Source organism: Gossypium hirsutum, chromosome D13 (genome assembly GCF_007990345.1).
Source record: "Gossypium hirsutum isolate 1008001.06 chromosome D13, Gossypium_hirsutum_v2.1, whole genome shotgun sequence".
In the NCBI taxonomy this organism is placed as follows: Eukaryota; Viridiplantae; Streptophyta; class Magnoliopsida; order Malvales; family Malvaceae; genus Gossypium; species Gossypium hirsutum.
Genome location: NC_053449.1, coordinates 64,183,062 through 64,195,359, shown reverse-complemented (window position 1 = coordinate 64,195,359; position 12,298 = coordinate 64,183,062). Strand labels below are relative to the sequence as shown.

Here is a 12,298-nt window from a genome sequence, read left to right as displayed (position 1 = left end):
GATATTTTTTGTCCTTGTATTTTTCTAATTTTAAAATTTTTGTCCTGACCAAATAGTTGTTGTTAATTCGTTAAGATTATCTATTTTCAAAATTTGATGTGATAAACATATTATTACATATGTAATATTATATCAACTTGTTGTTTGCATACATTACTAATAAAAAGCTAGTTAATGGATTTAACGATTATCATTTTGTATCAATACTGAAATTTCAAAATTTGAAAAGTATAAGGACTAAAAATGATTTAATTGGAGAACATGGGCTAAATCTATTACTTAACTCATCATAGTATATAGGGGTGTGCATTCGGTTAACCGACCGGTTAACCAACCCGAATTAGTTAAAACCGAATTAACCGACCTCCAAAATTTTTTAACCGTTAACCGAACTGAAATTTTTTTTAAAAAAATTAACCGAACCAAATTTTTTTCAGTTAAACCGGTCGGTTAACCGAATTAACCGAAAATCATATGATTTTTTTTGGTTAAAAATTAACCGATTTAACCTATTTAACCGATTAACCGACTTAACCGATTTAACCGACTTAATCGACTTAACCGATTTAACCAACTTAATCGATTTAAATCACTATATAATTTAAAAAATTACATAAGTCTTTGAATCACTACATAACTAAAAACATTACATAAATTTTTGAATCACTAAATAATTAAAAACATTACATAAGTCTTTAACACATAAAATAAATTTACAATTAATTCATATTTTAAAAGACACGTACTGCTGCTCAAGAGAAATGTGGATATAAATTTGGGTTCAGATTATTTATAAAATTTTTATTTAAAAATAAATAAACTTACATTACAAACTTGGGAAAAAAAACATGAAACATGCAGTATTGCATGAAACATGAAACATGAAACATGCAGTATAATGCAGTATTTACATTATAAATTTGCGTGCACTATAATGTACAGAAGAAAACATGAAACATGCAGTATGAAACATGAAACATGAATTGTTCTTGGGCTTAGTTCTTGGGCTTAGAGCCTGGAGGAGAAAAAATATATTGGGCTGGCCGGCTGGGCTTAATTTAAGGCCTATTACCTTACAAAATTCGGTTAACCCGAATTTTTTCGGTTAACCGACCGGTTTCGAACCGATTTAACCGTTAACCGAAAATTTAAAAAATTCTTAACCGACCCCCGACCGAAAATATTCGGTTAACCGACCGATTAACCGAATTCGGTCGGTTAACCGAATTTTTTCGGTTTTAACCGAATTTTGCACACCCCTAATAGTATAATTGAATCAAATTATAGATTGGGTTAAAATAGAAATTTCAAAATTTAAAAAGTATAAAAACTAAAATTAATAAAAAAAAGACTAAAACTAATTAATTAAATTATAATAATTGAATACTCAATTTATAAATAGTATAAATATTAATAGCATAATTTAACCAAAATTTTAGTAATACGAAATTTTAGAAAATCCCTTTTTAATATATAATTTTATTTGTATCAACATCGTAAAAATTTAGTTATCAGATAGATATGTAAGTATTTGGTATAGGGTGCATTTTTTTATTCCTCAAATAGTTTAACAAATCCCGAATAACAAACACGATTAATATGACTCAAACCCAAATCACAACTGGGGCCGTGAACACCCTGGCCATCGGGCCATCACATGAAATTTTTATGCCAATTTTAATTTGAAATCTTGAAATAAAATTTTGAGTATAAACACTCATTTTCAAGTATAAATAACATAGTCAATAGTAAAATGTCAAATCGGGTTATAAATTTTGGATCGCTTTTAATTTGAGTCATTTTAAATTTGGGTTATTCAAATATTTTCAAGTTTGGTCATTACAAATTATTTTTTTAAATAATTTTACGTTTTAGATCATTTCATGTTCGAATTTGAATTGTTAACTTTTATTGATCAAATCAAGTTAAATCTTCGAACAAAAATTAACAAGATTGATCGGTTTATTATAAATTACAAAATAAATATATAAATATTTTTATTTGACATATATCACAATAATTACTACATCAACGTTATTACACTACAAAACTTTACCATCACATGCACAATTACTTAAAACAAAATTAAGTAAGGTTATCATTAACCCTTTCGACCTCTGCTACGGCCTCGGCCATGACCATTTCCGCTGCCACCTCTAGCCCTTGAGGCAGGATCATGGCCACGATTCGCCGTTGGTTCACTGTAATCTTCCATGTTCGCCATTAGAGACCTTTCTTCCGTAGCAATCAATATCTCATCTCCTGTAATATTATACAAACCAGGCAAGAATGTCGATCTCATTATTTATATATTATCTCCTCTACTAATGTAAAATAAAAATAAAAAGCAAATCGGAAGTTGAATCTATCGTATTCTTTCTGGACTCTTTTTAGACACGTGCCTTATACTGTATGGTCATAGAATGTTAATAATAGTCTTGGAATGCTTGACTAGAATGTGGTTAAATGAAATCCAACTCCACTTTCATACAATCAACAATAATCCTATTAATTTTACAAGATATAACGGGGAAAACTTCTAAGTGGATTTAATTATAATGGATCGAGAAAATAATAAATCGAGAATACATACCGGATGAAATTGAAATCGCCTTACGAGCCGAGGACACTATAGTCAATGTAAATAGAAGAAAGAAGCAAAACTTTGCTTTAAAACTCATTATTTTGTAAATTCATTTAGGTCCTCTGTATTTTTGCCAATTTTTGGGAAGCCCTATTTATAGACACAAAGTTCCCCAGTTTAAATATTATTACGTGGCGAATCGTGATTGGGAGTTGAGAGTTGACTTTTTACAGGTCGTGCATTTCATGTTTTTATCATGAAACTGTTTGTTTCTTGATTGAATCTGAGCCGTTCGCTTCATCTTGATCAAAAAGAGTCAACGAGTTTGATGTTGCCGCTTTCTAAAGCTGCATTATCTTTTTTCTTTTCTTTTTCATATACACTCTATGCCATATGATATGAATGTATAAAATATTGTAGAAATATAATGATTTAAGTCATTGAACTGACAAGTTTTGGTTGCGTTGGCAAAGTTAAAATCGAGCTTGATGAATGAAATTCGAGTTTTACTTTAGGCAAATAATGTGTCGCATTTTTTTTTTAATTTTAAATAAAACGATGAATTTAATTTTTAATGTTTATATTTTTTTTGTTAATTTGGTCATTTTTAGTTAAATTTGATCATTGGTTTTTCAAAAATAAAAAAATAAAAACGCTAACTAAAATATTAAATTTTTTTAACAATGTTGGTATAATATCTCATGTGTACCTTATATTAAAATGACACTATTTATCTTATAAATCACGTCAACAAATAATTTAAAATTTATAAATATATTTAAAAAATAAAACCATTCAAACTTCAAAAAAAATTCATAAATTAAAAAAAATGAAACATATAAATAGCCTTACGAGCTGTCATGTTTAAAAAAAATGACATTTTATTTTGAATTTCTGTTTAAAAAACAACAATTCATCTTTTTTTAAAAGGTTGATATTAGGGTCAAATTTAACTAAATAACAAGAACCAATTTGATAAAAAAATAAATATTATGGACTAAATTTATCTTTATACCCCAATTTTGTCCCTCGATGTGTGAGTCTTGCACAGATTTATTTTAGTCAAACTTGTTCGTTATTAATTAAGGATTCAAGTTCGTTGCACGAAACAATTAATTAAGATTAAAGTTTAATAATTATATTATTCTAATTAATACGATAGACTGCTTATTAAAGAAGCTCATAAACATTGGAGTTAATTTATTATTATTATTTTAAGAATTTCATTATAGGTTTTGATTGACAATAATGCTTTTTAGCGCACTCAAACCTACGTCTTCCTTTATTGACACTAATATCTACCAATCGAGCTAAGACTAAATCGATAATTTATTATTATTTTTTACCATTCTTAGTGTTGCCATTATTTAATATTATCATGACATCTAATATATGTTTCCTTACGATAAATACTTTTCTGGTAAACTTTTAAGATCTTAATTAAAATTGTAATAATTTTTTCACTTTCTTTTCATTTCACCCCAAAGATGATATCATCCAATTAAAATGTGACACGTGATAGTTTTACTCGACATCATACACTTTTTAAATAAAACGAAACAAAATTGATATTTTAAGTTCTACATTAGATAATAAAAAAAGTACTCAAATTATAAAAATCATATAATTTAAGGCTAATTTTGTAATTTACATTAAAATAAAAGCATTTTTTTGTCAAAATCATACAATTTTGCAAATAAAAGTCATTTGTTAGAAAAATATTTTTTTTAAGGTTTCAAAAATTCGAGTTAACATATTTTAATAAAAAAATAAAAAATAAAAAAAATTATATTTTGATCTCAAATATAAATATCAAATATCAAAATTTATTAAGAAAAAAGAAAAAAATTCTTTTTCATAACACATTTTAACCTTTTAATAGTTTTTTTTAATAACCTTTTAATAGTTATGTATAATGATAAAATAGTAATTTCATATAACGGGTGGGACAGAGCAAATATTTATCATAATTGCTTCGTACACATTATCCAAAAATAAATTATCTCCGCATAGCCTCACATTCTTTAAAAAAAGTATCCACTCTTTTCAAGGCAGATTGATTTGGAATCTATTGAACGATGGGGATTTTGCCATCCTTAAGACTTAATGGAATAAAAGAGAGCTACTTTCACATTGATCTATATAGATCAAGGATTTACTGATTTAGTACAATTAGTTCATGTGATAACTCGTAAAAGATACGGTCCAATAGGTTCAACACTACTAGTAGTCAAATTACATTTCCCCCCATCTACTTAAAAAATATATAAATTAGCTCTTATTCATTAGATTAAAGAGTAAATTGGCCCTTCTGATAAAAATTTTATTCATTTCTATTGTTAGAAATTGCCTCCTGAGATACATGTGGTACATGACGTGTCACAATTTGATTATTGTAACACCCTTAACCCTTATCCGTCGCCGAAAATGGGTTATAGAGTATTACTGAACTTTACTAATTAAATACTAACGTTTCATAATATTTAATATACACATCAATAACCAATCATAAAACACTCATATTTACCCTTATATAGGCTCTCGAGGCCCAATATACACCTTAGAAGTGGTTGACCATGTGACTCACACGGCCAAATGACACGCCCATGTCTTAGGCCGTGTGGGCATTCGATGTGAGGCACACGGTCGTGTTCCAACCCGTGTCTACACCCGTGTAACTCTCTGACTTGAGTCACACGGCCATCCACACGTCTGTGTGATAGGCCGTGTGAAGGGTGCAGGGGTCAGACGGCCAAAGCCACAGGCCCGTGTGCTAGGCCGTGTGTAAAAACCTAGGTATTCTATTTTGAAATTTCAAGGTGCAGGGGACACACGGCCAGATTACACGCCCATGTGTCAAGCTGTGTGTCACACACGGCTAAGACACATGCCCGTGTCTCTGCCTGTGTGGGCGAAAATATGTCATTTTAAGGCCACTTTTCTCACCCATTTTAACATTAATCTGCACTCAACATTCACATACACCAATATATCCCAACCAAGCAATCAATACAAGCTAAAACATGTTCTCAACATAACATCATAAATATTTCAATTACTTATACTTACCTATTTAACTCATTTAATTGATTTATCAAATTCTACTACTAATTTGCATACATACAAACATTTAAGATTCACAACCACAATTCAAACTATTTCATTGCCAAACCAACCCTATATATGCCATATAAACCAAAATTTACATTGCAAAAACTACTGGATTAAACTGGATAGTGTACCTTAATGTGTTGATTCGATCTCCCGATTACACATTAATCTACAAAAACATTAAACAACACGAGTAAGCTTAATGAAGCTTAGTAAGTTCAATAGGTTAAACACTGATCTTATCGAACTTAATATAATAAATTAAATTGTAAATAAATCATACATTTTTCCTGTCAAATACAATATAATCAATAAACACACTTCCTTCAGATCAATATCAATAATAATCTATAAATCTTTCAATTCAATCACATAAGTCTTTTACCATTTCTTACTGAATCGAAGAACAACTTACGAGTATGAGTACATCATTCTTTTTGTGCCATAGTCCAACTATGGTCTTACAGATGCATTGTCATGGTCCTGCCATGGTCTTACATTTGTAGTGCAATAACTCAGCTATGGTCTTATTATCAGAATGCCATAGCCCAGCTATGGTCTTACACATGTATATATATACTGTCATGGTCCAACCATGGTCTTACATTCAAGGTGCCATAACCCAGTTATGGTCTTTTCATTAAAATGCCATAGCCCAGCTATGATCTTACATTTAAATATTGCCATGGTCCAGCTATGGTCTTATCCGTCAATTCATTCTTTGCCACGGAACGATCGTACTGAATCCTGCGTTCTACTCATTTTAAACATTCAATTCAATTTTCATACTTTTACAATAATCTTAATTTCAACAACAAAATATGAATAAATATATTTTACCATTCCTAAATTAACAAATAATCATGAAATTTTAACCATATGAACTTACCAGGGTTGGATTGTAAAATTGGTAATAGTTCAGAGACTACTCGACTAATTTCCCTTTTTCTCGTTGATTTACGAGCTCTTGATATGGTGTAAAAATATGAAAAACCAGCTTCTGAGGGACTCTTCTATGGTGTTTTTGGCTGAAGATTGATGAAGAAATGTCTAGATTTTCAATTTAGTCTTTGTTTTAATTTTTACCTTAATTCCCAAACGATCAATTTGCCCCTAATTCATCCAATTTCAAGATTTTTCTCTGCACATGCCGTTTCAGCCTTCTAATAAGTGTATAATTTCCTTTTTGGTCCTTCCTTATTCACCACTTAAGCTATTTAATCACTATTTCTTTAATTAACAAGTTTTACATCATTTTCAATTTAGTCCTTCTTATTTAATTAACTATCAAAACGTTAAAATTTTCTGACGAAACTTTAATACTAACTTAATAACACTCCGTAAATATTTATAAAAATATTTACGGCTCGATTTATAAAATTGAGGTCTCGATACCCCGTTTTCAAAACCAATTAACCTAATAATTCCTTCTAAACTCAAATCACTATTTCACAAATCTTTCTAAAATCACATTTAAATCATAATTACTAAATAATAAAATTTTTTGAACTCACTCATTGGATTTAGTGGTCTTAAATCACTGTTTCCGACACCACTGAAAATTGGACTTTTTACAATTATTCCCTCAACAACGCGAGTTTTAACAAGGCAAATTGATGAAAATTTTAACAAAAAAGATTGATTTATTCTTTGATTTAACGTATAGAAACTAATTTACTCATTTCTTGAATAGAGACGACAAAAGGCAATCTAACTTCTAGGGATGTCTATGGTACTTTTATCTCCCATTGACATATAGATGCAAGACTATGAACACATATCAAATAAAAGAATGCAACTCATTGAATCTAACTCCATAAACAATAAGACATATTGTTTGCATAGCAGATATGTATGTAAATCCGGGCCATCGTACTCGAGATAACATCATCCAACATACAACAAAGTCGAAACCCAAAGGCTCGATATGCGCAGTTCCAAGCTACCTAATCCCAACAAGTTATGCAGCAATCATCGTTTCTTAAAATCATATTTCTTACGCTCGTAGTACACGTCGGTTTTAGCACTCCCGAGGTTAACGATTTTGGGACAACCATCTCGGTCTTTTTTCTAGTTGTGTACACTCTTTACAGTAATATGCATCGGATATTCCTACACCTCCACAGATAACACACTTACTTTGAAACGAGCCATAGCTGCATTCATCGCAGACCCGAACAAGCGTGCAAGGATGAACGAGGGAGTCGCAAACTACGCATTTTCCATCATGTTTCTCGCACAGTCGTCCTATCGCAATACCGGGCTGCTTCCGGCACATGATCAAATCGGGGTGATGCTTGGCCATGACTGCTGCAAATCGTTCCTAGCTTGTTCAAGTAACTGAAACAAAAAACACAAATACGTACATAACATACCATACCCTACATACACACAGACACACATACATGCATGCATGCGTACATACCCTACATACACATACATACATGCATGCATAAATATAATCAGACAATGGCAAGCAACATTATCAAGAATCAAAGATGAATTAAAAGAACCCAACATCACAAAATGAAAGACATAACTAATTCAAAATAAATTAAAAGAAGTGAATAATTAACTAAAAAAACAATGCTAATTATAACATGATAATCATTTTTTTATATAAAAAGAAAAACCATAATGTCAAAAAGAAAATCTTTTACAGAGCAAATATGGAGAAAAGAAAACCCAGAAAAAGGAAAAAAAGAAACCCTTATTTGATAATTTTTTTTGAACTGCAACCTTGAGCTAAAAATTATGAACACAAATAGGAAGCAGAAAATAAAAAAAGTTGACAAAGCAAGAAATAAAAAGATTAAAACCTGAGAAGGGATAGCAAAGCTCTGGCTATGGCGATTGGCCTGAGAATCTGATAGCAGAGAAATGAGAAAGCGCTGGATTTGAAACAGAACACAAAGGGTTTAATAGAGTTTTTATATAGTTGCTAAGCCGTCGTAGATGAAAGTGATGGTCAAAGATATGATATCTTGTCAAGGTTTTCGAGTTTTTCTTTTATTTACCAAAAATCAAATTGCTAAGTTAGGGAAAAGTAGAATATTATATTGTGCATGGATAAATCGAAGTAATTATGTGTATTATCCCTTAAACCCAAAAAAATATATCATAATCCATCATTTTATATTAATACGATAGAGTGCTTATTAAACAAGCTCATAAACATTAATAATTCCATTATAGATTTTGATAGACAATAATTCTCTTTAGCTCGCTTGAACTTACGTTTTTTTGTATTGACAGTAATACTTATACCAATTGAACTCAAACTCAATCGACAATTTATTAATGTTTTCTTTATTATTAACTAAGTATTCAAGTTTATTGCACGAACCAATTAATTAAGATTAAAGTTTGATAATTGTATTATTCTAATTAATACGATAGAGTGCTTATTAAAGAAGTTGATAAACATTATTATTATTTAAATAATCTCATTATAGGTTTTTATTATATCTATTTTTTTGAGAATGCACAACTATTCATAACCCCTCCCCGACCCATAAATTGGAGGATACTGCGCTTCAATACATTCAAATCCACGTCCTCCTGTATTGACAATAATACTCATGCCAATCGAGTTAAGACTAAATCAACAATATATTATTATTTTTTACTATTCATAGTGTTGCCATTATTTAATCAGATTATCATGACATCTATATGTTTCCTTACTTCAAAAATTTTATGGTAAAATTTTAAAATCTTAATTAAAATTGTAATAATTTTTTTATTAAAAGCGATACTTAAACTATTAGTTTCTTTTTATTTCACCCCAAAAGATGATATCATCGAATTAAAATGTGACGCGTGATAGTTTTACTAGACACTATACGCTTTTTAAATTGTATAATTTGGGCTCAGATATAAATGTCGAATATCAAAATTTACTAGAAAAAATGACATAATTCTTTTTCATAACACATTTTAACCTTTTAATAATTATATATAATTATAAAATAGTAATTTTATGTAACGGGTGGGACAGAGTAAGTATTTACCATAATCGTTTCGTACACATTATCCAAAAATAAATCATCCCTGCATAGCCTCACATTCACTAAAAAAATTTCCCACTGGGGAGGGTTTTGCCATCCTTAATTAATACCCAATGGAATAAAAGAGAGCTACTTTCACATTGGACTATATATGATCGAGGATTTACCGATTTAGTACAATTGGTTCATGTAATAACTCGTAAAAGATATAATCCAATAGGTTCAACACTTGAATATCTATAAGCCCTTCACTAAAAACAATTATCCCATGTCCTAGTAGTCAAATTACATTTTCCCCCTCTACTTGAAAAATATACAAATTAGCCCCTATACATTAGATTAAAGAGCAAACTGGTCTTTCTGATAAAAATTTCATCCATTTCTATTGTTAAAAATTGCCTCCTGAGATACATGTGACACACAACCTGTCACTATTTGTTTATTCCCTCAATCACGCCTGTTTTTAACTATACAAATTAATGAAATTTTTAACAAAAAAGACCGATTTACTCTTTGATTTAACATATAAAAATTAATTTACTCATTTTTAAGTGAAAATGGCAAAAGGCAATTTGACTTCTAGCATAAGGGTGTCTACGGTACTTTTATCTCCCATTGACATATAGATGCAAGACTATGAACACATCAAATAAAAGAATATGCAACTCATTGAATCTAACTCCATAAACAATAAGACAAATTGTTTGCATAGCAGATATATATATGTTAATCCGGCCATCGTACTCGAGATACCATCATCTAACATACAACAAAGTCGAAACCCAAAGGCTCGATATGCAGTTCCAAGCTACCTAATCCCAACAAGTTATGCAGCAATCATTGTTTCTTAAAACCATATTTCTTACGCTCGTAGTACAAGTCGGTTTTAGCACTCCCGAGGTTAACGATTTTGGGACAACCATCTCGGTCTTTTTCTAGTTGTGTACACTCTTTACAGTAATATGCATCGGATATTCCTACACCTCCACAGATAACACACTTACTTTGAAACGAGCCATAGTTGCATTCATCGCAGACCCGAACAAGCGTGCAAGGATGAACGAGGGAGTCGCAAACTACGCATTTTCCATCATGTTTCTCGCACAGTCGTCCTATCGCAATACCGGGCTGCTTCCGGCACATGATCAAATCGGGGTGATGCTTGGTCATGACTGCTGCAAATCGTTCCTAGCTTGTTCAAGTAACTGAAACAAAAAACACAAAATTACCTTATTTACATACGTACATAACATACCCTACATACACACATACATGCATGCATACATACATACATACATACATACAAAACTACATACCATGGCATACATTACATACCCTACATACATGCATGCATAAATATAACCAAAAATACAATGCTAATTATAACATAATAATAATTTTTTATATAAAAAGAAAAACCCATAATGTCAACAAAAATCTTTTACAGAGCAAATATTGAGAAAAGAAGACCCAGAAAAAGGAAAAACGAAACCCTTATTTGTGTTTTTTTTTTAACTGAAACCTTGAGCTAAAAATTATGAACACAAATAGGAAGCAGAAAACAAAAAATTGACAAAGCAAGAAATAGACAGATTAAAACCTGAGAAGGGATAGCAGAGCTCTGGCTATGGCTACTGGCCTGAGAATCTGATAGCAGAGAAATGAGAAAGCTTTGGATTTGAAACAGAACACAAAGGGTTTAATAGAGTTTTCATTTACGTAATAAGCAAGTCGGATTTCTTGTCAAGGTATGATTGCCGTCGTAGATGAAAGTGATGGTCAAAGGTATGATTTCTTGTCAAGGTTTTCGGCTTCTTTTTCTTTTTTAACCAAAAGCCAAATTGCTAAGTCAGGGCAAACTACACCAAGTATTATATGGTGCATCATTCGATAAATCGAATCAATTATGTTGTATGTAAGTGCATGTATCGAAGTAAATATTGTAGTTCCAATAGGGTCGGAAGCGTGTAAATTATTGTACTAAAAAATCACACAAAGTTCAATTCCCAGGGAAGAGAGGTGGATCACAAGGATCTCTTAAATACCAAGTCTTTCCTTAGTCAGAATATTCCTTCTAACGTAATTTAATAGCACAATTAAATACTACTATTATACCCTCAATTATTGAAAGAAAAATAGGACAAAAAGAACACAAGAGTTTTAACGAGGTTCGGTAAATTATACCTACGTCCTCGGGCTACTAAAACCAGATGATAACTTTACTATCTCCAAAATATTACAAACAAATAGAATTCCTTAAGAATTCTCAAATGGGAGAAGAGAGAAAACTAAGAGAGAAAGATTGGTTGGGATGAATTGAAATGAGAAATGAGAAGGCCTATTTATAGTTGAGGTTCAAGGACCAAACAATAAATAGCCCATTATCTCAAGGACCAAAAAAAAATTATCCCATGCCACTTTTTCAAAGTCAACTTTAGGGTGCTAAACTTGCACCACTTGGATTGTTTTCCATTAAAATTGTCTGCCATTAATCATAATGTTAACAATCTCCACCTTGAAGATTTGATTAGGATAATCACATCTTCACACACTTCCTTCAACTCCCCAAATTTGATAAAGCTATCTTTTGTAG

The 12,298-nt window shown here is 30.7% G+C and overlaps 1 protein-coding gene and 1 pseudogene across 1 annotated transcript; both read right to left on the bottom strand.

The window, feature by feature from the left end:
• Window positions 1–7,464: 7,464 nt before the first annotated feature.
• On the bottom strand, window positions 7,465–8,783 carry LOC107953006 (PHD finger-like domain-containing protein 5A; annotated as a pseudogene).
• Window positions 8,784–10,389: 1,606 nt separating this feature from the next.
• LOC107953016 (PHD finger-like domain-containing protein 5A) lies at window positions 10,390–11,709 on the bottom strand. Its single transcript, XM_016888245.2, has 2 exons — window positions 11,306–11,709; window positions 10,390–10,910 (listed from the first exon to the last, which is right to left on the bottom strand). Exon 2 carries the CDS (start codon window positions 10,873–10,875, stop codon window positions 10,543–10,545), a length of 333 nt encoding a protein of 110 aa, XP_016743734.1. The 5' UTR covers window positions 10,876–10,910; window positions 11,306–11,709; the 3' UTR covers window positions 10,390–10,542.
• Between the last annotated feature and the right edge of the window lie 589 nt (window positions 11,710–12,298).